A 24,779-nucleotide genomic window follows, 5' to 3' on the forward strand; every position below is an offset into this window, starting at 1 on the left:
AGTCTGTCAATAGAGAAGGGTTTCCAGTGGGTGCCATGGTGAGGAAGGCTATAGGGACAAGGTGTGTGGGGCGGATAGGGGCAGGGATGACAGCAGAGAGAAGGCCAGCAGCAGTTCTGAATCACAGGATTACAGGAGCAGAGAGAGGAATCACTTAGTCATCCTCCATAGGGAGTACTAAGTACTGAGGAGCTCAGTTGGCTCCAAGTTTCAGATTAGAAAGAATGAAAGGGCCTCTGGTGATCCTGATTCTGGAGGAGACCCCCTTTTTTGATTTCCAAAGGGGTGTGTGTGTGTGTGTGTGTGTGTGTGTGTGTGTGTGTGTGTGTGTGTGTGTGTGTGTGTGTGTGTATGTGTGTGTGTGTGATTTTTTTGTTTGACAGGACACATATCAATCACTATCATTTACTTAATCTTTATTTTGTTTTTGAACAGACCTTTGGTTTCCCTGGAATAGGGTGCTCCCTCCAAACAACTCTCCATTCTTATGCAGATCAATAACCATTGGCTTCTAGTAGGGTCGCCTGGGGGTACCGGGAGTGAAATAATAATACCATCTAGCATTTATGTAGTGGTGCCTACTGTGTGCCAGGCATTGCATTATTTCATTTCACAACAACCCTGGGAGGCTGTTATTATCCCCATTTTTCAGATGAGGAAACTGAGGCACACAGAATCTAAGTGACTTGTCACACAGTTACTAAGTGTCAGAGGCTGGATTTGAACTCGGGTCTTTTTGACTCCAGGTCTGCCATTCTATCCATTTTTCCATCTAGCTGCCTCTTTCCTGTCTGGGGTCACACAGCCAGGAAGAGTCAGAGATGGGACTCCAACCCAAGTCCTACCAGTTCTGAGACAGGATCTCTTTCCACTATTCCACAATATCTCTCAACTACCACCATTATTGTTGATGAACATTGAGTGCTTACTCTTTGTAGGACAGTGTTCTTTGCTAGGGAGGCTAAAAGAGAGGTGTGAGACCTTGTTCTTGTCCTTAAAGAAATTACTGTGAAGGGAGGAGGGAGTTAATCCTTCAATCCAGTGAATGGATTCCAGGTCTCCCAGATACCTCAGGGACATCAGGGCCAAGCAGCTGGACTCAGGCAGTCCACCTCAGTAGGATGATGACTCCAAAAAAGAGGTGTGAAAGCCATGGGGCTCTGGGGTGCTTTGGGGGCGTGCCTGACCCAGGCAGCTGATCTGCTGTCAGACAAAGCTGAGCTGGGCAGGCAGGAAGTGGACCCCTACCTCCCCAGATATTCAGCACCTGAGGTCAAACCCTGGTCATCTTGTATTAGTTACAGCTATGATGTCTCCACATTGCCTCTAAAAGCAGAGCGAGATTCCTCATCCACGCATTTATATTTCCTGTAAGTGCCTCCCAACAGAGGCCTTCCCTCCCTCCCCTTCAGCTCAAACAGACTTTCTATCTCTCCCATATCTTTTGTGTCCCTTGTGTCTTTAAAATTCCCTGCCTCAACCCCGGGGTCAGCTTCTAACTATTTTTAATCAGATGAGTTGATTTTTCTCCCCAAGAAGGGAGAAGGTCATGAGTGTATTATATCTGGACTTCAGCCAGGCATTTGGCTATTTCAATATATGTTTGTGAGTTAAATGGGGAAGATGTAGCCTGGGTGTTAGTATAGTTAAGGTATGTTTGGAATGGTTGCCCTGCCAGACTCAAAGAGTGGTAACCTGTTGGAGTAGGAAGAGTACTGGGGCTGGAGTAGTAAGCTTTAAATCAGGGCTCTTAAACTTTTTCCACTTGTAATCCCTTTGGCACTTCTTAAACTGTGGGTCGAGACATGGGATTTAAGAAGCACTGCTTTACTATCTATAGTCATATGAAAAAATGCTCTAAATCACTATTGATGAGAGAGATGCAAATCCAAACAACTCTGAGTGTGACATTACACCTATTAGACTGGCTAACATGACAAAACAGGAAAATGATACATGTTGGAGAAGATGTGGGAGAGTTGGAACACTAATTCATTGTAGGTGGAGCTGTGAGCTGATCTAACCATTCTGGAGAGCAATTTGGAATTATGCGCAAAGGGCTATAAAAAATATGCATACCCCTTGACCCAACAATATCACTTCTAGGGTTATATTCCAAAGAGATCATAAAAATGGGAAAAGGTCCCACATGTGCAAAAATATTTATAGTAACTCTCTTTGTGGTGGTCAAGAACTGGAAATTGAAGGGATGTCCATCAACTGGAGAATGGCTGAAGAAGTTATGGTATATGAATGTAATGGAATACTATTGTGCTGTAAGAAATGATGAACAAGAAGACTTCAGAGAGGCCTGGAAAGACTTATGTGATCTGATGATGAGTGAAAGGAGCAAGAGAACTTTGTGCATAGTAACAGCCATGGGGTGCAAGGACTGTTTCTGATGGACTTAGCCCTTCACAGCAATGCAAGGACCTAAAACATTCCCAAAGGACTCTTGAGGCAAAATGCCATCCAGATCCAGAGAAAAAACTATGGGATTAGAACACAGAATGAAGCAGAACTATTTTCTCTTGTGTTATATTTTGTTTTATTTTTCTCATAGTTTCTCTTGTTTTAATTCTTCTATGCAACATGACTAATGTGAAAATGTGTTTAATAATGTGGGGAACAGAAAGGGAACTTTGTTTCCACAGGGTTTAAACTCCTCCCAGTTTTAAGTGATAGCAGGTAGTTATCAGAGTTGGGGCCTAGCATGGTCGGGTAAAAAGGTCAGAAACTTGTGAGCCGGTTTGACGAGCCATTTGGGGGAAGCCTATCAGAGAGGAGAACATGAAGTGAGGTGTTCGGGAGGCTGCACCCAGCCAATAGATGGAATAGTGGGAAGTTCACACCTGTGTGAGAGACAGCAAAAGTTAAGTTTCCACAGTACGTTATTAAGTGAATAAGAAGACCAGCAGACTACAGGTGGACTCAATCGATCAAAAGGCAGACAGTGGTCTTCAGAAAATTATAAAGTTTTTGATAAAGGAACCAAATATACAGCTAGCTGGGACTAGCCAAGAAAAATGACCTAGAGTTACCTGGAGAAGACTTTTCTTCACTGCACTTGCTTAATGAACCTCATGCAAATAAGCAGACACACCCTGCATAAAATCATCTCTCCATTTTCTGATCATGGGTCCTACGTTAGAGCATGTTTGGGAGAGGGAATCACACCAAGGGAGGTCACGTAATGGGCATGTAGAGAAGATGGTGACCTAATGGAGAATGGACCAATCCATCTACTGGTGGGAGGATCTGTCTTGAACTAAACAGTATATAGCTCATCTCACTTCTGTATTCAGTGCCTCCTCCTCCTGAAAAGAGGGTGGGGATCCACTTTGGTCAAAGTGTTCAATTCCTCTGAACTCTGCTGCGATAAATTTTCCTTGATACCTTTTTAGTGTCAAGAGTGTTTCTAACACTTGGAACAATACAAAGGGCTTGCATTGGACTGAACCAATTGTAATCTTCCTTGGGAGCTACCTCTTTATTCAGGGGGAATGAACATAGAATTAATAAAAGCTTTGCTGATTTCACAACAAATATTGTTCTTTGTTTAAGGTGAGCATGTTTTTCACAGTTGGGGGCTTGTTGGGTTCATTTTTCACAAATAAGAATGTATGTGTAGTAGAACCCATAAAAGACTGCATGCCATCTTGGGGAATGAGGGGGAAGAAAATTTAAAACTTATGGAAGTGATTGTTGAAAACTGAAAACAAATAAATTAATTTTTAAAAAAAGGAGCACTGCTTTAAATTGTGGCTGACTAACTGCTCCTGTGACCTTGGCAGCTCAATGTGTTTGGGTCTCAGTAGTCACTGAACCCTGTTTGCCTCAGTTTCCAGTGGGGTCATGAAGAGTTGGACAAGACTGTAATGACTGAACAACATCATAAATGAGGAGTTAGCTTGAGTGATCTCTCAGGTCTCTTCCAGTATAAATTAATGGGATTATGTCAACCTGGAAAAGAGGTCTCCAGCACAATGCCATTGAGCTGCATCCTTGGTGTGATTTTTTTTCAGCATTCTTATCAGTGATATGGAGGAAAAAATAGAGAGCATGTTTATCATGAAATGACACCTGGGGGATTACCTAATATGTTGGATGGCAGAACTGAGACCCCCTGATATTCCAACCAATTGGAACTATTTGATGAAAGTAACAATGTGATATGTAGGAGAAATAAACTGCATTTGAATTCTTAAGAAATCAGTTGTATGCATACAGGTTGTGGGAAGCAAAGCTAGAAAACAGTTTATGGGAAAAAGATTTTCTGAAGGTGTCAACTCAATATGAATCAGGAGAGTGAGGCAGAGGCCAGAAAAGCTGATGGAAGAAGCCTTGTGCCCAAAGGGAGGGAGGGGGTGACACTTTGGGGCTTGTTTCTGTTCAGGGCACAGCTGGGGGGGGGGGGCGGGGAAGAGGGGGCAGCTCAGGAAGCCATGAATTCAAGAAGGGATGCAGATGAGCTAGGGCTGCCCAAAGTGGTCAACCCAGATAGCTGTGTGACTGGAAACATTCCAGAGGTTTCATCTGGATGAGACACTCCTTCAGGGAGATAGGAGGGCTGCTATGAAATGCTTGAAGGGGCATCCGATAAGAGAAGGATTTGGCGTTTTTGGTTGACTTTGGCGAGCAGAATTAGAATTAGTGAATATAAAATGATTGGGAGTCATAGCTCGGCTCAGTATAAGGCAAGCTTTCCTCAAATGGTCTGCCTCTGCCTGAAAGGGTGGAAGTAGTGAGCTCCCTATCGTTGGAGATCTTTTGCTGGAGACTGTATAACTACTTGTGAAGAGTAGTGTTATTGTTATGGGTAGGGGATTGGAGGGTGAGAAACCTTCCAAGGCCACATGTGGCCCCCCAGGTCCTCGAGTATGGCCCTTTGAATGAATCCTAACTTCACAGAACAAATCCCCTTAATAAAGGATTTATTTATTTAATAAAGGATTCATTTATTTATTCTTTAACGAAGAGGCATGACCATTTGTTTGGCCATCATACCCCAAAGATGAATGATTTTTCCATCTGACTTACAGCTGAAATCTTCCAAATCTTTTATGGCCCCCATGGGAGAGCAAGGAACATCTTTTTTTGTTGGTGTCCCCAGCACCGAGCTCAGCTTGGCATATACTAAGTACTTAGTAAATGCAGCGTTCCTTCATTCCTTCGTTTCTATGAGAGCTGAACAAGATGATTCTCTGCTGCTCCACATCCTCCACACACAGAAGTAAGGTGATGGAGGCTAAATGAAACCTTTTGTTAAGGGAGATTATAAGAGGGTATGAGCACTCCCTTTGTATGGTGCAGTTTTTTCAGTTTTTCAGCTACGTCCCACTCTTCATGACCCCATTTGGGGTTTTCTTGGCAGAGATACTGGAGGCAAGCAGGGTGAAGTGACTTGCCCAGGGTCACACAGCCAGTAAGTGTCTGAGACTGGATTTGAACTCAGGAACACGGGTCTTCCTGACTGTGGGCTTGGCACTTCTATCCACTGTGGCACGTAGCTACCCCTCGTTTAGTATTAGTTATTACTACTGTTTATGATTTTTATTATTATTTGGATAACCAGCTGTATTAGAGGTCATAGGATTTACGGTAGGACAAGGGCTTGGAGATCAGGTCTACATTTGACCCTTAAGCAAAATGCAGCCGAGAGGCTGTGACTTATCCAAGGTCACCGAGGTTGTAAATTTCAGAGTCAGAATCTGGACTCAAGTCTACAAATCCCGTTCCCTCGCCAATATTCCATCCCCATCTTCCGGCCTAAGGCTTCTGAGCCGATCCGGGTTCAGGTAAAGGTTGAATTCTATGGATGGACGGACTGCCGATATTCAAATACCCTTACAGACGCTTTCTCCAGCTGGACTACATTTCCCAGCACGCCTCGCGTCACGAGTGTAAAAGCGCGCCGACAACCGGAAGTGACTCTTGCGCAGGCGCATGAGGGGCCGCGGGGGAACGTGGAGCGACCGAGATTGTGTCCTTGGAGGTAACTGTCACTTTCTCTCCGGGCTGCGGGGGGTGGAGTAATAACGATATTAACGGTAACAATAATTAATAGTCGTAGCGAAGTGCTTTCCATGCCTTATTCAGCGTAGCCTGCCCACCTCCCTGGGAGGGAGGGGCTGTTATCCTCCCCCTTATACAGGCGGGTAAACTGAGGCACGCGGGCCCGGGCCGCCTCCGTTTGTACGAGTCAGGAAACCAAGGCTCCCCCGGGCGGAGGAACCAAGGTCGGCGTACCCCTCAAAGTGTGTTTTCTCCTCTTTCTACACACACGCACACGTGCAGAATCTATCCCTCTGTCCACCTGTCTGTCTCCTTATCCATCCATCCATCAAACCACCCAGGTGTCTACTTACCTGTCATCTATATCTCTTTATCCAGCTATCTGCGTAACTTAATCATTTACCTATCTGTCAATTGACATAGATTTCTATATCGATCTGTCAGTACTTACACCTGTATCAATATAAGTTGACGTGTCTTGATATATATAATATATATAATTAACACAGAGCAAGAGAAAGTAGTTTTGTGTTGTACAAGCCACTGAGGGAGAGGCTGGGAGTACCAGGAGGGAGAATACTCCATATTGATTTTGATTAGCACCGTGATTTCATTGGTAGAGGAATGGAGACGTGTTGTATCTGTATCCCCAGCTCCTAAAGAGTAGTTCCTAGCCTTAGAGAGCTTACATTCCATCAAGTGAGACAATGTATCAGTGTATAAATCAATGTGAAATTAACATGAGATTTTTCTTCCCTGTGGGGATAGCACTCGAAGGTGCCCTCATGTAGGAGGTGCCCTGTGAGCTTAACTTTGAAAGAAACCAGGGAAAGGAGAAGGTGCGTGTTCCAGGCATAAGAGGGATGGGAAGACAAAGTTCCTTTATCTCTGGGAGCCTCAGTTTCCTCATTTGTGAGATGAAGAGACCTAGATCAGGGGTCCCACCTGCAGGAATATTATTGCAAGGGAGGGATTCCCTAATGCCGTTAATAACAAACGTAGATCTGGCGTTCTTAGAGTTTGCAGTGCACTTTACGTATGTTAAGTCTTCTGACCGTGAGGTGGATATATGATTCTCATCTTGCACATGAGAAAAATGATGCTCAGTGGGGAAGTGATTTGCCCAGGGTCCCCTGAGTGACCAGTGGCATATCAGGGGAAGGATTTGAGCATGGATTCTTAGACTCCAGAGCCAGAGTTCTTTCCAGCACACCACGATGCAGCAATGATGACTTACACCTACCAGTTGAGCATTCTCAAGTATTTGGATGCGATGTAACTAATACAAGTCAAATTTATCCAAAAGTATTATTGAATTTATTTATGAGAGACACTGTGGTATAGTGGGTAGAGCACTGACAATTAGATTGTGGGCAGGCGCTGGCTTTTGACTTTGTAACCCACTGTCTAGTACACAGTAGGTGCTGAATCAAAACTTATTGACTGACTGACTGACCGTCCTTGGATTTAGGAAGAGTTGGTCTCTTACTTCCCATCCTACTTCTGACATGTGGTGATGGTATAACCTTACACCAAGTCCCTGACTTTTCAATGCCCTGGGCACCTTTTAATGTCTCTTAAGGTGTAGAGAATGTGTCTGCTTCTCTTGGTAGAGGGAATTTCATCCTCACAGAGTTCCCTGTACTAGTGAAGTTGCTGGTCCAGTCTATGCCTAATTGATAACAACTCTTTACCATAGTGTTTTCTCAACCATTGAATGCCAAGACTATTACCATTGTTGTGTTCAGGGCCACGCAGTAGAAAAAGTCTTCACACTTGAAAAAGTTAGAAACCACTGACCACGTGATACCCAAGGCCTGATTCTGGAAATGGCTCTTATATCTAAGTCTTGTGGTCTTGTATCTGAACACTCTTCCCTCATACTTATGTTTTGTGCAATAGGAAAATCACACCAAAAATGTTAATGAAGCTATGAGATCCTTTGAGCCTTTCACTGTCTCAAGGAGGAAGAATGTGTCTTGTGTGGGACATGAGGAGGGAAGGGGCACAGAAATGGGTGGGATAGACTAGAGAGAAGGCTACTTTGGGCTAGTGTTGGAATGAGGCTGAAAAGATAGGGGTCCCATTCAGTTTAAATGGTTGTAGCCTACTCTGTTTTCATCTCCTACTCAGTGCTAACAGGAAGCGTGTGTTTTGAGAGATTAAAAAAACTACTTTCCTTTCCAGACATTGTCTGCACCCTCTGCACTATGGCCCTGGCAGCAGTGAGGTCGGCCTTCTCCAGAGCAGTGCTGGCCCACAAAGCCGCCTCCATCCGGCAAGTGACCCTGCAGAGTAAGCAGCGTTTTGGACTCCACGTACTTTACTTTAAATAGGCCACAGGGTCTTAAAGGCTTGATAGTGATCCTAACACTAAACCTGTGTCAGCATGCACAGCGCTAAGACTCCTTTCCTTTGTCCTCTTCCTGTCCCCATTCTCTTCTTCCCTCCTGCCTCAAGGCTGAATGAGACCAGAGAGGCCCACACTGAGTAGCAGGGACTCTCCACTAAACTCTACACCAGGCAGGGGCATGTTAGAGCTGGCATGCTTTGAGGTGTGGGGGTGGCACATAGGACATTTTCAGGGAGTATAACCCTCTTTAAAACCCCACAGTATTTGTTACGTGTCTGCTGTGCAAAGGTCCTTTTTCTCTCTGGGCCTCAGTTTCCTCATCTGTAAGATAAAGAGCAGGGCTAGGTTCATGGAAGGGAGGAATTCCCTAACTGAATTAATAACAAATATGAATAGCAAATTACCATCAATAACAAATTGTGATTAACATTAATAACAAATATTCATCTAGTGTGCAAAGGCTCTTTGCACAGCAAACATTTCACAAATATTGTGGGATAAAGAGGGTTATACTCCCTGAAAATGCCCTTGGTTTCAAGATATTTACAGGCAAGTTGGGAAGATCACTTACATAAAAACAATTGTGAATGAGGCAAGAGCATTCTCTGTGCATGGATGTTCAACATGAGTTAGAAGATGTCATTAAATGCTAAGCTGTATAGGACAGATTAGAAGTGTTCTAGTTAAATTGACCCTCGCAGAAATTAGGCCTTCACTTTGGTCTCATTACTATTGTTGTTCTAACTGGTTGACAATTAATTAACTTGAACAAATATTTAAAATTGACTATTTAAAAAAGATGATTTATCATATTTTCTAGTTTTTCTTTTATATCAAAGGTGAACTTTTCTAAGAAAACCTTTTCAGAAATTAAAAAAAAAATAACCTTAGAAAGATTCAAGTTAAAAAACTGGGATCCAAATTGTGTTGATAAGTGGATAATATGGAAAGTGTGCTGTAAAAAGAAGCTTTTTTGATTGGGTTTGTATGAAGGAAAAAAATAATTTTTAAAAGTCTGTATAATCGAGGCAGCTAGGTGGCACAGTGATAGAGCACCGGCCCTGGAGTCAGGAGGACCTGAGTTCAAAGTCGGCCACAGACGCTAGCTGTGTGACCCTGAGTAAGTCTGATTAGCTATGCTTTCCTTCTCCAACTCCCCTCCCCCTCCAAAGTCTGTGCAGTCAGAATAAAGGATCACATCTTTCTGTGCTATCCCGGAGATAGACTGGGGAGAGCTTCCTCAGATATCCATGCAGTGACAAGACATATAGAAGGTCTCTAGTATGTTGAGGAGCATGAACGAGCTACAGAGGATGAGGAAATGTGCCAAGGGATTAAGAGAAGGAGCATCCACGTCCTTGATATCACAGATCCATTCAAGTAGGAGATGTAAATGTACATATAGCTGCAGACTGACTTGATCTCTGTGGTTTGGGTCTTTCCAGAAGGAGCTCTGGGCTGTGTTTGTCACAAATCAACATACACGCCTCTTCCAGAAGACTACAATTGGTATGTATTATAATCCAAATGAAACAAGAACAATAATTTCTATTTGTGTCTTAGATGGAATCTTAGAAATAACCAAATTGAGTTACTTGTTTTGGTGTCTGCTGCTTTCTTCCTCAGATTTTTCCCATTCTTTTTCTTTTCAATAGTTATTATGGTGGTTTTTGAACAAGCATATGTTTACAAGCATTGGTTAATAAAAAATTACTGCTATTGTATTTGACTGAATGCTCAATTTATTATGACATAAATATACTGCCAGAAATCCTCTTTATTCTTTTTGCAACAGTGTTGTAGCTTTGGGGAAAAATTAATTTCCCGATTTTAGTTTATATCTAGTAGGCAAAAATGCTCAAATTATTATTTAGTTTTGAACAGTTAATAATTACATAACATTTAGGAACTAATCTACATACTTTATTGAGCATTTTACTTTAATACATGTCAATAAAAATAGATTACCCTTTGTGACTGTTTTTAGTAGGAATGCTAACTGTACTCCATTAAAAATGTGAATTAGGGCTGTTATTCTAAAGCTCATTTACTTTTGATCATTTTCAGGTTTTCTCATGAGTGTTTTTGCACATTTGAGAATACTATATTAAGAGCAAGAGAGGGGAACCTTAAGTATCATCTAGTCCAATACCTGTTTTTCATGGCTGGGAAGAAAGGATCATTCACTTTTCCAGTCTCACACTGGTCTGTCAGGGAGACTAGGATTACAAACCCAGATCCTCCGACTCCAAATTTTGTTCTCTTTCCACTATTCCAGTGCCTTTCTTGGAAATATATAAGTCTCTTAAGTCAAAAGCTGCTTCAGTTCAATTCATTAAACACTTTTTGCCGAAATGAATGTTTACGTGATCAGCATTTTGGAGTATTCCACCCTGGAATGGTGGTGAAACGTTCTGACATCGTAGTTCATTTTTGGTGGTCTTCACTTGGCTAAAATATTTTTTTGTTTTGAGCATTTGATCTTTCATGTTACTTCTTAGCCACACTGGTTTCTCCTGTAACTGGAGTCAAAGTTCTTGGAGCCAAAATGTGGCACGTTATCTAAAGAAGACATTCTTTTGGCAGCTATAAAAATTGTGCTCTTTTAGAATACATTGGGGAAGTGTTGAGGCCTGGAAGCAGTATGAAATAGGAGAAAGATATTGGTCATTCGTTTTTCACATGGTGAGGAATTAAGTGATTTTGTGCCTAGAGGATTGTGTGCATTTCTGGTCACCAGACCTTACGAAAGAGAATGAAGCTGGAGTAAGTCCAAAGAAGGATCGGGGGTGGGGGTGGGGGGGGTGGGGGATGGGAGTGGCTCTGTTAGAATATGCTAAAAAGGAGGACTACTCACCTTACAAGTCCATAGAATCACGGAAGAGTGGGTAAGGTGAGCACAGGCTTTTTTGCTAAATCACAGCTGACTAGAATGAGGGGCGACATCTTGGAAATTGTTGGAAGTAGGTTTGGAACAAGTAGAGGAAATCTGCACCATGGCTAGTGCACCTCAGTATTCTTTTCCCACAAGGTGGTACATTTAGAACTATAAACATTTTAAATATAAACAGGATAAAAATACAAATTGATCTCAGGGTGGCTTCGTAGACGTGGCCCGATGTGTTGCCCTCTTTCACATGGGCCAAATGGATAACTGCTCAATTAGCATTGTTTTCCTCATCAAGTAATTTTAGATTCATCACTTTTAATTTTACAACATGAATCTCTTATGTCCAGTATACAGTAAAATGCTTTTCTTTTATAGCAAGGTGGAACTCGCGTTGTCTTCAGATGGCAGAACCATCATCTGTTACCATCCTTCTGTGGACGTGCCCTATGAGCACACCAAAGTAGGTCTGCGTTTCTTACTCTTTGAATCACCATAAAATCATATCTTATTGTGATAGAAGAAAGTAAAGTATGGGCGGGAGCAGCATGGATGAGGGAGGGAAAGGCAGGGTTCTCTGCTTTCAACTTATCAGACTGTAACATCAGTGATGTCACAGCAGCTAGTGAGAGTTCAGGACGGCATTCATGAAAATGCACTCTCAAGCACAGAGGCGTTTCTAGTTCCTCTGCAGGCTCCTCATCATGCTACATTGCAGATGTAGATATGCAGTATTCTGTTCCATTTTGGTCGCCACATTTTAGTGATGTGTTTGGGCCTGTTCTGTAGAGACCTCTGTCAAGGCAGAGGAAAGACAAAAAGTTTTATATGACAGTTTCCACCCTTTTGAAATTTATAGTCTACTAGGGAGCTGACATGGACACCAGTAGTGACAATACTCTGTATTATAAGATAATCAGAAATTAGAACTTTCTTAAGGGCCTTATGTATGAAAAGTGCTGTGCTAGGCCCTGAAATTAAAATTGAAAAAACAGTCTGGGAGTCCAGGCTACTGGGAGCTAGGACATGGACCTACAGAGGCATGATATGATGTAGAACATGGCAGAGAAAGAAGAGATGCCCAAAGAGATCCTTCTGAGATTGGAGCTAGGGAGCCTAGAGACCAGAGTAGGTGGCATTGGAGCAGATGGACATGGGGCAGCTTCACACAGTGAGATTGAGGAACAGCCAGTGGCAGACTTTGGTTGGAATGTAGTGTGCAATAAAGACCAATGAAAGTAGACAGGAAGATTAGGTTGGAGCCAGGTATGAAGGGTCTTAAGTACCAGTTTTAGGAGTTTGAATTTAAACCTTTAGGCAGTAAGTGATTGAATATTTTTCAGCAGGGGTGTGACTTACACAGACCTGTGCTTCAGTATGAGGGATCTAAGGTTTTGTTCATGTGGGTACTCCACAGACATAGACCCTTGTTTTCCATGCTGTTTATGAGTTTCTGGAACACAGAAATTCCCCTGGTGATGTCTCTGACCTTAACTGGGTTCATACTTGCATGACACTTATATAGCCCATTACTGGCAGCATACTTGGAACCTTACCTGCTTAGTGGGACCTGCTAGAACCTGTCTCCTGCTACGATGGCCTTTAAGAACCCAGAGTCACCTCCATACCCTGTGAAGCGTCTGAGCAGTGTTAGTGCAGAGTCAGGTATGAGAAGGATCATTTGGAGGAAAGGATTGGGCACCAAAGAGGTGGTGATGGTCAAAACAAGAGGATTTGGTATCCAGTTGGATGTAGGGAGCAAGGGGGAAGGAAAAGCCAAAGATGGCAGGTTTTGAGTTTGGAGGAACTGAAGGGTGAGCATGGTGGTGGGTGGTAGACAGAATGGAGAGTAGGGGCAGAGGTAGGCAGGCTCCTAGGAATGTGGATAAGGAGATCTGCAGGTCCATGGGACAGCAGAGGTGATTTCCTGCAGGACACTCACTTTACACAGGACAGAACAGATGGAGAGACGCTTTGACTGGCCCAGAGCCAGGAGGCTGACCCTGGTCTTCGGACTGCAGGGTCCAGCAAGCCATCGAATGACCAGGGCTCAGAGTGAGAGAGGGATTTGGAAACTGTCTGTGCAGAGGTGATTATTGAAAGTGTGGCTTGGAGGAAAGCCAACTCTGAGAGGGGAAGAAGAGAAAGCTGAGGGTGGAAAACATTGAGATGCATCTGTGCTCAGGTGTCCCATCACGGGCTGGGAGAAAGACCATCAGAGGAGACCGTGAAGGCCAACCTACACTGTATTCCAGAGGGAGCGGTTTGGTGAACTTCAAGGGAAGGGAGAGAGAATGGAGTAGTAGGGGGTGGCAACTGTCAAATAGAATGCAATTTGTGTTGTAGAAGGGTCAGGGTGCATAAGGATGGTGGAAGGCCATGGACTGGCCATATAACAGATTGTTCTAGACGTGGAGGAAGCAGTTTCAGTAGAGCTGGTGAAGTTGGAAGCTGAATTGAAAGGGTTTGAGGGGTGACTGTTAAGGACAGGGAGGCAGTGGGCATGCCCTCTTTCTGGAAGTTTATCCTGAAGAAGAGACAATAGCTTGAGTTACCCCCAGGCCTGAGAGAAGGTTCTTTTGGCATGGGGGGAATCTGAAGCATGTTTGTAGGTAGATGGAAAAGATAGACCAAGTAGAGAAGAGAGGAGTGTGTGCTCCCTGACTCCGACGGGGGATTGTTACTCTTGGAGATCCTAGAGGATCCGTGCAAGAGGTCGCATTAGCATTGGACATGGAATTCAGCAAGTCAAGAAGAGGGCAAAGGTGTAGAGATAGAAAAGCAGGAGCACAGTAGACCCAGAAGTGTGTGAGGAGTCTGCAGAGGTGGGTGAAGCCAGGGTAGGACAGTCTTCAGTCATGCCGCATGAGCACTCTTTACAGGAGCTGGAGTTTAGCCAGGGTAAAGACTGGTAAGCGGTAAGCAGGACATAAATTCCTCTGTCCAGCTGCAGGTCTTAGACATTTTTTGTTCTGCAAAAGCAGGGTTGTCTTCCTCTTCTGATTAGCTTTAGAAGAAGGGATCCCTTATAGGCTCAAAGCTTACTCTAAATATTCTTAAGTGTGAGTTTTATAAATTTAGGTTTCTGTCCCCTCATGTTTATACTGTTCTTTGCAGGCTTTGAATTTTGAATCTCAATGATCCACAATATTCTAAATCCTCTTGCCTTTTCCCCTTCTTTCCTCCCCTCCCCCTGCCCCCAATCTTGAACCCTGGTGAAAAGTAGGGAAGATAAATGTCTTTATTATAGTAAACATTATTTTCATCCCTCAATCATCTAATAAATCTGTGCTGTTCACTTAACCACCAATAAATCGTAGTTGAAAAAATATTGATTAAGCCGTATGTTTTCATTCAAATAAGCCACCTTGAACTGTGCTCCCAGCATGTTTCTTTAAAGTAGCTGGAGTGCCTTTGGCCACATGAATGCTCAAAAGGATTTTTCCAGTTCTCTTATTTTAGGAAAATGAAATTATTAGTGTGAGAACAGTAAATAACTGAAGGAGTGGCTTTACTATTTTAGTTATTAGGACAGCAGCATTATGTACCATGGAGTTGAACACAGAAAATTGTTTTAAAAGAAAAACTTCAGAATTACAATTTTTTAAAGGCCAGCATTCAACTATACTCTGCTTTAGGAGCAGCTGGATGGTGCAGTGGCTAGAGCACTTGGCCTGGAGTCAGGCTTCAGAGACATACTAGCTGTGCAACCCTGGGCCAAACACTAAACCTCTGTCTGCCTCATTTCTGTCAACTGTAAAATGGGGATCTCCCTCCCAGGGTTGTGAGGGTCAGATGAAGTCATATTTGTTAAAAAGAATCATTGTAAAATTTTTTTAAATGCTTAAAAGATTGTAAAGAAGCATTTGTAAAAACAATCCAGTGCCTCCCACATGGTAGGCTCTATATAAATGTTTTTCTTTCCTTCCCCCCTTTCTCCTGTTTAACTAGAATTTTTCACATGTTGCCTCTTTGAGGTTCAGCCAAGTAGATCAAACAGTGCCTGAGAATCAGATAATGGCTTGATTTCTGAGTATGCCGGAGGCTCGTTGTGTGACTTTCAACAAATCATTAATCACAGTGTTTGTATCTTTATTTAAAAATAAAAATATTTTCCATCTTCTTACAGTTAGGGAGATCCGTTACATGTTGAGCCAATCCTGCTGCTGAATGGGGAGGAAAATGTTCCTTTTTGGAGGTGAATTGGCTCTTTGAAGCCCTTCCTTGCACCTGGCAGCCAGCCCCAGCATGGTCTGGCCCAGCACCCCTACACTCCATCTCACCTTAGCTAGGAGATGGATGTTTGCTGCACTCTCTCTGCTGCTTGTTGTCATGGCTCGGGATCTCCTCCCCCAGCAGGCACGAAGGTCTTGTCCTGAAGCGGTCAGGTCCAGCATCCCTTCCCTCCCTTCTCTCCCTACCAGACTCCTGGTGATTCCTGGGGTCTCCTGCCTTTTTTATACCTTCTCCACATTGTATTCACTCTCACCTAAGAGTCCACCTGCCTTTTCTCATGACCCCAACCTTGTCCTTTGGGTTCCAGGACAGCCCTTATGAAGAAGCCTTCCCCTCCCATTGGCCTATCCTTCATTTGTGTTTCTCTGTCATGTACTTTCCACCCTTTTATCATGGATCGACTTACTGGTAGCCTTTCCTTCTTCTCTCCTGTTTGTCCTAGGTCTCCTTGGACTCCCGAGGAGACCCTGGGTTCTTGAAGGCTCTGTCCTCAGGGAGCCCCTTGTGGCAGAGCCCCCTCGGGTAGGAAAGGCTTGACAGCATAGAAGTTGTTTGAGGCCCAGCTTGGTGGCAGGGCTATGAATAATTCTGCAACAGCCACTCCAAGGCTTTTTCTGAATGAGAGGCAATTGCTGCCTGGGTGGGTATCCTCACACTGATGTAGTGAAATAAAGAAATACAGATTTGTGTCCTGGAGGCCTTGTAGCATTGAGCACAGTTACTGTGTGCTATTAACCTGTCATTTAAGTGCTTTGTGGGCAAAGTGAAGAATTCTGTTGTAATTCAGGTAATTGTAAATTCAGGGAAAACTGGGCCACATTTTCATGGTCATTTTTTTTTTTTTTTGCATCAGAGTGTATCTGATTTTTCTTAAAACAGTTTTTCAGAATGATTTTGTGATGAGTTTTCATCTGCATTATCATTTTATGCTTTACATACAGATGATCATTTTTCCTTGTAGGGGAGTAGTATCTTTTGAGGGGAATCTTCCTTAGGTCTCCTATAAACCATAGATTCTCTCTTTTAGATTTAATGCCTTTGATTAAAAAAATAATTATGGCATCTTCTATGAAGGATAAATATTGGACATACAGTTGAAATCATTGAAGCTTATTGGTCCTGTTGTTCACGTGTTGCAGACCCCATTTGGGGTTTTCTTGGCAAAGATATTGACTGAAGTGGGTTGCTGTTTCCTTCTCCAGCTCATTTTAGATAGGAGGAAACTGAGGCAAACAGTATTGAGTGACCTGCCAGCTAGTAAGTATCTGAGTCTGAGTTTGAACTCAGGTCTTCCTGCCCTGGCACTCAATCGGCTGTGCCACCTAGCACCTTTTTTGATATTGCCAACAGTTTTAAGTTTATCGTAACAGTTTATGAAGGATTGGTTTTGAGTCTCACGTCTCAATGAGAATTTTGGCTTTTGAGTAAGCAATCAATGTTCATCCTTAGTAAGTATAAATTCAAGTAATAAGGATTTTTTCGTTTGAAAAAATTCAGCAGATAGATGGTGGTATGAAAAAGAAAAGAAATCAGGCATATCCTAAAAGTTTGTGCTCACTGCTTTGTCAGGAAAATACCTTTACCATTTAAACACTACAACCTAGTGAATCAACAGGTTAATGACAGAAGTTAGTAAATAATGGCTCGAAGTTCTCTCATTTTGATATGGTGAACTCATATTTTGCAGCCTATAGTTAGACCAGATCCTGTGGATCACCAAGGAGAAACATATGATCAAATGCTGAAAGCCAGATTACAAGCAGAGGGTAATACTACTCAGCAAGGACCCATGATGGAGGAGCTGTGTGAACTATTCTTCACCACCAAACACCGCTGGTACCCTTATGGACAGTACGTATTTTCTTTAAAAAGCAAAACAAAAATGATCCTCTCTTAATAATCTAGATGAACTAAAGAATAATGCTTGGTAGTTATTGCATTAATGTTTTACAGCCTAAAAGATTTTTTTTGCTAAAGTGGTATTCTCTCCCTTGAGAAAACTAAGGTAGTAGTATAATTTTAGTGAAATATGATCATAATCCACATACCTTTATTAAGTACCTACTATGAGCCAGACACTCTGCCATGTGCTGTGGATGTACACAAATGAAATAGACCCTGACTTTAGGTTGCTTACATTACAAAATAAATAAATCAGTATAAGGCCTTTCTTTTGGCAAGAGATTGGAGGTAGAGGCACTGGCCACTGGGGAACTGGGAGACGCTTCATGTGGAAGATAGTGCTTAAGCTGAGCCTTAAAGGAAACCAGGGATTCTTAGGTATGAAGATGGATGGAATACATGGTTGGGGGCAGCCTCTGATGGAGTATCTTGTGTGAAGAGCCGCAGGAAGGCCAGATAGACCTGTGGAGCCGGGCAAGGGGCAGTAATTATAATGAGACTGGACAGGTAGTTTGGATCCAGGTTGTGAGGATCCAGGTTATGTGCCAAATAGAAAAGTTTGTAATGAGATCTAGAGGAAAATAGGCAGTCCCTAGAATATGCTGAACAGCGGAATAACACGGTCAGACCTGTGCGTTAGGAAGACCACTTTGGCAGCTGTTTGGAGGGTGAATTGGAGGGGGTGAGACTGGAGATGGGGAGGCTGGGCAGGAAGGAGGCCACTGCATGAATCCAGGTCCTGAACTAGTCAGGGTGGAGGCCATGAGAGTGGACAGAAAGGGATGGATGTGACGGAGATGTTGTGGAGGTAGGAAAGGCCAGATCTGACCCCTGGGTGAGTGAGAATGAGGAGTTATGGAGAACTAAGACCCCATTAGCTCCAGTGTTTGTGGTTTAGGAGGGGGGACTTGGGACAGTCTCTGGGAAACTAGGACTAATCTCAGCATCTAGCACGTTACTTTTAGATGCTAGCCTAGACATGACAACTGAAGCTAAATGTCAGAACAACGTTTTTCTTAATTTTATAATGGAATCTTGCCAAGGCTTGTAATGGAAACTGGCAAAAATCTTTGACGATAAAAAGGACTCTTCTATTTTTAAAATTCTGTGAGATATTTATTTAGTACTTCAGTTTTTTTTATTTATTTCCCTAGTGAATGATTTATAGTCATAGTGAGGTGATGTTTTTAGCATCCTACAGACAGCAGGCTTTGGACTTGGGGAGGACTCAGGAATGGACAGAGAATTGATTCATTACTATCCATAACAGCTTTCAGAATTTTCAAGAATACGTCAAGAAATTGAAGGAATTGGATGACTGGAGTGAGAAAACAAGACTTTACATGTGCTAGGAAACAGAATCACCCTCATGTTTGCTAATACTCAGAGTTTGGTTGCATCACCTCTTGGCATCCCGTCTGACCTTGTTTTACAGGTGCTGGTCATAACTAGCTTTCATTTTATAGGTTTTGGGGAAGTTTTCGTGGAAAGTTCCCTCTAATGCTTCCTAATGATAGAGATTCTTCAGGACTCAGATCTGAGCCTAGTTTTTTGCTTGTATCTCATGTCCTGGTGAAACTCATGCTCATAGCTGGGAATGTCTGTTGATTGATCACATGCTCATGTTGTCTCTCCATCAATTTTCTTTTTTTTTTTCAGTCAAATTCCAAATATCACATTCTATGGGAAATACAATGAAATCCTTAGCTTGATATTTTAAGGTTCCTAGCTACCTCTCAGCCTTATTTGATATCACTCTGTTGTGCTCTGGCCATATCACATTACAAGCTGTTCCATCACTTGATAGGCCATCTCTTGCCTTGATGTCTTCACTCAAGGTACATGCCCACATACACTGCCTACTTCTCCCTGACTCCCAAAATGTTCCTTAACATAAGCTGGACCTGATCCAGAGTAGACTGAATGGTGCCTTGGGGTTAAAATTGGAGTGAAATGAAATCATTGTAGATCAGAGGTATCAAACTGGAGGGTAGGCTGCAAGATGTCGCAAAATTATAGGGTTGCCTGAACCTGGATTAATTATAATTTTAAAATGTTTAACAAAATAAATAAAAATAGATAATGTTAGCTTGTGGTTTTCTAAGTCAGTATGCAGCCTGCAGGGATCCCTTTCTATTTGAGTTTGACACCGTTGTCCTAGATCAGTTTAACAGTTAACAAAAGGAAGTTTATTAAGCCATAGCATGGAAAGGATACTCAGCAAGGCTACAGCATTGATGCCTTTGGGGCAGCTTCCCTGCTTCAGGATGTGCTGCTCAGAAGCCAGAGGCAAGAACTCCTGAGTCCTTGTGGGCTTGTGTTTGTATTTAGGCTACCAGGAAGCTAAAGCTGTGGCAAAGGTTTAAATCTTGATCCTCTTGGCTAATTAAGTCTTAGAGGTGATTTCAGTACTCCTAAAGGAAAGTAGCCTAGCCTGTATGGGGCAGGGCCCTGGGAAATGTTACTACTTCCCCAGTCATTTTCTTTGAAAGTTCAGCAAAGGCGTGCCACATTCTGGGAAGCCCTCCCTGGTCATCCCTGTTGTTGGGGTGACCTTCTTCTCCATTTTCCTTGTTTATTTGTGTACATGCAAGGAGAATGTGAGCTCCTTGAGGGCAGGGTGTGTGTTGTTTTCATGTTTGTATCCCCAGTGTTTAGGAAAGTGGCTAAGGTCGATTCTTGAGAAATGTTTCCTAAATGGACTATCAGCTTCATCATGGCAAACATAACTTCCTTCTTTCCTTCCTTCCTTCCTTCCTTCCTTCCTTCCTTCCTTCCTTCCTTCCTTCCTTCCTTCCTTCCTTCCTCCCTTCCTCCCTTCCTCCCTTCCTCCCTTCCTTCCTCCCTTCCTCCCTTCCTTCCTCCCTTCCTCCCTTCCTTCCTGAAATTTCCCCTTTCTGTTCTCTTTCTACACAGCCTAGGCCACTGACTTGCCTTACCCTTAAGGAGAAACCTGGAAATACTTTGTTTTTGTAGAACTCCTTATGGTCACAAAGTCGTGTCCTTCCTGTTCTCATATGAAGTCCGTTATGAGATCCTGCTTGTCCTTCCTTTAGACCTCATTTCATATTTGTCCCTTTCTTTAATGTTGACATAACTGACTTCTTTGTCCCAGTCCAGGCCCTCTCTGACTTGGCCTATTGTAGCTGCCTCCCCACTTGAGTTTATGTCCCATGCTCTGAGCAGTTGTAAGTAGATGAGGCCAAAATACTGTTAGCACTGATCCAAGATTATTTTCTCCTGTTAATGACTGGGCTCTTCATTCACTATTTTTCCCCAGTGTCATGCTTGTTTTCCTCTGCAGTACAGTGTCCCATTTAACAGTTGTCTTTGGGGCCTGTCTTTGCCGTCTCGCCTCTCTTTTCATCATAAAGCCCTCTTGATTAGAGTCTTCAGTCTCCAAGTCCTTGGGAGATTTATTCCGCCTCTGGCCAGGATCCCAGGGCTCTGAGAGCCCAAGTCCGGAAAATCAAATCTAAGTCATCATTAGTTTGACCATAGGACTTTTACATTGAAGGGTTTTTGTTTTGGTTTTTTGGTACTGTACATTTGCATGGGGTTCTAGTGACACTAGACCAGAGAATGTGGTTGTGTGTTGCTTGTAGCACTTCCCACCATGTGTCTGTCACATGGGGCAGTGAGTGAGTATTGGACTGAGCTGCCATGCTCTTGAATCACCGCTGTTCTTCCCCTGTGCCTCTCAGCTGGGATCCTCGCTGTTTTCTTCTGTCCCACTTTCTTGAACTTACTCTGATGACTGGGATTCTTGACACTCCATCTCTTGTCCCAGTCTGCTTTGTCCACGCCATCCTCCTCGCCCTCAACGTGTTGCCTCCTTGTCTTAGTCTCTTAGAAGCCTTGTTTTCTTTCAAGGCCCACTCAGGGGCCACCTTCCTCCTGAAGGCTTCTCTCTAGCTCTCTTCCGCCATGTCTCAGAAAACTTTTCACCCTGGAAGGTCACAACTTCTAGATTTCACATATTGGAAGTGACCCCCTACTCCTGCAGCTTCTTCTTCTGATTGGCTGGTTCCTTCCAGAGCCTTCATTTTAAGGAACACAAGCCCAGGCTAGCCACATATTCATTCCTTTCCAGGATACACTCTTGGCTCTCCCAGACTTCCTCTACACTACCTCTGTTCTTAATAATTTCTTGTCCACTTTAACTATTTTTACATTCAGATTACTGACTCATCAGAACGAAGATCAGAGCGAGTAATATGCTAGGAGAATAATGAGAAAAACATATGCCATACACTTGAAACAACTCAGTGATGAACTATTAAAGTCGGTACTGAGTAAGGGATGGCAGAAAAACCAAACCATGCAGTGGTGCCCGTATAAACCAGTTTGCCATCACACGTATACCAGGAGACCCTAAAGAGATAGCAATCACCTGACTCACTGACCAGACAGAAATAGTAATGGTCAGAAGCACGACCAGTCTAACTTATATACTTATTTGCATAAAGTCTTACCGAGGCAGCTGATGCCTAACAGCAAAGAAAAGTAATGAAGAGTAATAGGAGTTTTTTTTAAAAACTCAGTAAGAAATCCACCTAAGCAGTGTCCTGAGGACATTTTAGGCAGACAATAGGACAGTAGACCAGAAAAATGGGAAAAGGTTCATAAAGATTTTTATAATAAATGTTTTCACCTACTAGGGCAATAGAACTACCACATTTGGAACCTAACATCACAGCCTCAGTTCTCTTTTAGAGGAAGCAGAAAGAGAAGAAAGACAGGAAAAACAGCTGCATTGGACAAGGACTTTATACAGAGGAGAAGACAGTTGTTGGGGGGTTGGCTTAGTGCAGCAGGTGTTAGAGCTGTTGAGAAAAATCTCAGAGTTTTATGCTGAAAGACAGTTGACACTGGCAATGTCAGTGGCCTGTGTGTCTGCTTTGTGCATTTCATCAAGGGCAGCCTTGATAAGGGAAAGTCATCAGTAGGGTTAGTAGGAGTTTGGGAATGGACGTGATATATAGCAGGAAAGTCCCTAGCCGACCTCTGTTACCTTGTACTGTTGACTGAAAGATGTCCAGAAAACAAGTTCTGGTGACTTACTGTTCATGGTTTGTTTTGGTAGACGAGGCTCTCTTCCAACAAGGTAGCTCTCATTCATTCACCAAAACCACTGAAGATTATTACTTGAATCCCTATTGATACCTCTGCATCATGTGAAGAAGTGTCATGGGAAGCATAACACAGGGTGTCTACTTTCTCATGGTGTTTGACTTTGTGGTAGGGGAGATCCAACACAGTCCAAGTTGAAGAGGAATTTCCCGTGGAGGGTAAGGGCCTCCGTGTGCTCCTGTTTTCAGATGACATCAAACCCTGGAACTGGAGCATTGTTGAGTCTCTGTACCCACTAGACAGAATTTGACAGGAAAGACCAATGATTGTATGAATGTCCCTTGTCCAGCTTGTGTGTAGTTGGATGCACAACGGAGAGATGACAAATTGGGCTCAGAATTAAAGAGGAGGAGGAGAAGAGCAGGCTGGTTTACCATTAGGAAGTTGCAGAGTTCCTTTGGTCACCCCAGGTTTCTCCTGGAAACAAAAAAAATGTCTCTTTAAAAATTCTCCCAGTGTTGCATGGCTACAAGACATGGAACACAGCATCAGCAAAAGTGGATTGGCCACATGGTAGAGGCAGGGCGTGCTCCATTGGTGTCCCTGAGATGGTGAGATTAAGTGAGAAAGGCCTTCCAGCACTTGGGGTTCTTACTGTCTTAGCGACCCAAAAGAAGGGAATACATTTCCCCAGAATTCCTATTGTGAGATGATTATCTGGAGATGTATATATGTGTGTGTGTGAGAGAGAGAGGCACACATATATAAATCCTATTGTTTTACTCATCTCTGTGTATATGTGTGTCTATATTTACAGACACATGCATGCCTATACATATGTACTAGAAACACACACATGTAAAAGTATATGTACATATGTATGTATAAAAGAGACAGCCACAGCAAGCCAATCTAAATGAATACCACATCTTTACCAGGATATCTTTTCTTCTTTTCAAGGTATCACCAGCGGCGCAGAAAACCCAATCCTCCCAAAGAGAGATGATTTTCAGATGCTAACGTAGTCATCATTTACTGTCAAAGGGAAATGTCATCTTTTGTTTCTCTCGCTGCTTGAAGAAATGAAATAAGTGTTTCCTGATGTTATATGGGGAAATTTTAATAAAATTTTTTTCTAGATTTTTGATTATATTTTTGTTCACATATCAAATAATCTCCAGGCTTGGCATTCTGATTTAAAAAACACCTGGTTGAGTTAATTCCCACTTGTCACATTTCACTTCATTTTATAGGATATCACAACTCAGTCTTATCATGATCGTGGTATAAACACGGAGAAAAAAACAATTTTTAAATGGGGAATGGCTGCTCTTCATCAAAAGATCTTATCTTGCCTTTGAAAATAACTCGTAAAGTACCATAGAAAAGCCACAAATCAACTTTCTTGTTCTTTAAGTTTTGAATGTGATTGCTTCACTGAGATAATGCCTTCCCTGCTACTTTATCAGGGGAAAAAAAAAGTAACTGCTGAATTTTTTTTTTTTTTGGAAAGGAATTTAACTTGTTATTTAATTCAAATTATACTTTCCCACTCCCCCTTCTCATTATATAGCATTTTACTGACTGAAGAAAGATGTGTAGAGAATCACAGAGTTTTCTGTAACTCTGTGGTTAGAACATAAATTTTCTCACTGCCTTTTTTTTATCAAAATGTAAAATTACAATCCCATTATTTCTTCCCTAGTCAGGAAGGGCATGTTAACATGTTAATCAGTCTTTCAAAGAGGCAGAAAAAGTTCCACATTTAAACTCAGCAAGGGCTGAAAAAAAAACTAAAATGAAAAGTTTTTAATGGGAAAAAGAAAATTATGTTTGTGGCTGGTATACTCAGGTGGGTATACTCAGACCTAGACGTAGTACTTCATCTACCAAAATAATACTGAACACCTAGTTTGAATAAATCATTTGTAGACTTGCAAGTCACAGGCAGTTAAAAATATTTGGTGAATTAAAGTCAGGGACAGTGATTGGAAAATGACAGAGAAAATATATCTCTGCTCTAGTTGGTTGCCAATAAAAGTGTAAAAAAAAACCTGGTTGATTTTTTTTTTGTTAGATCAATCAAATACATCTACATATTTTTTAAACTGAAGAAAAAAACTCCTGACTTTTTAAGCTTCCAAAACAAATTTGATATTTGAATCATTTGTCCACTAGAAGTATAACCTTGGATAAAAAAAACCAATTTCTTTGTGCTTTGGTTTCCTTCACTTTCACCTACGGGAACAGTAGCTACCCGCAGAATTGTTTTAAGGAAACCTCTATGTTAACTTTAAATTGCCGTAGGAAATT

At 42.4% G+C, this 24,779-nt stretch overlaps 1 protein-coding gene across 3 annotated transcripts in view; it reads left to right on the forward strand.

Moving 5' to 3' along the window:
* Window positions 1-23,606, forward strand: part of MRPL42 (mitochondrial ribosomal protein L42) — a 50,592-nt gene extending 26,986 nt beyond the window's left edge. Inside the window, exons 2-7 of one of the 3 annotated variants that reach the window (XM_072655577.1) lie at window positions 5,854-5,995; window positions 8,203-8,310; window positions 9,814-9,877; window positions 11,634-11,718; window positions 17,179-17,342; window positions 23,427-23,606. In XM_072655577.1, the coding sequence (XP_072511678.1) occupies window positions 5,947-5,995; window positions 8,203-8,310; window positions 9,814-9,877; window positions 11,634-11,718; window positions 17,179-17,342; window positions 23,427-23,472 (516 nt within the window). In that variant the 5' untranslated portion in view covers window positions 5,854-5,946 and the 3' untranslated portion in view covers window positions 23,473-23,606. The other 2 variants (XM_072655578.1, XM_072655580.1) reach the window with 2 other exon arrangements.
* The last annotated feature ends 1,173 nt before the right edge of the window (window positions 23,607-24,779 follow it).

This window comes from Notamacropus eugenii, chromosome 3 (assembly GCF_028372415.1).
Source record: "Notamacropus eugenii isolate mMacEug1 chromosome 3, mMacEug1.pri_v2, whole genome shotgun sequence".
Lineage (NCBI taxonomy): Eukaryota > Metazoa > Chordata > Mammalia > Diprotodontia > Macropodidae > Notamacropus > Notamacropus eugenii.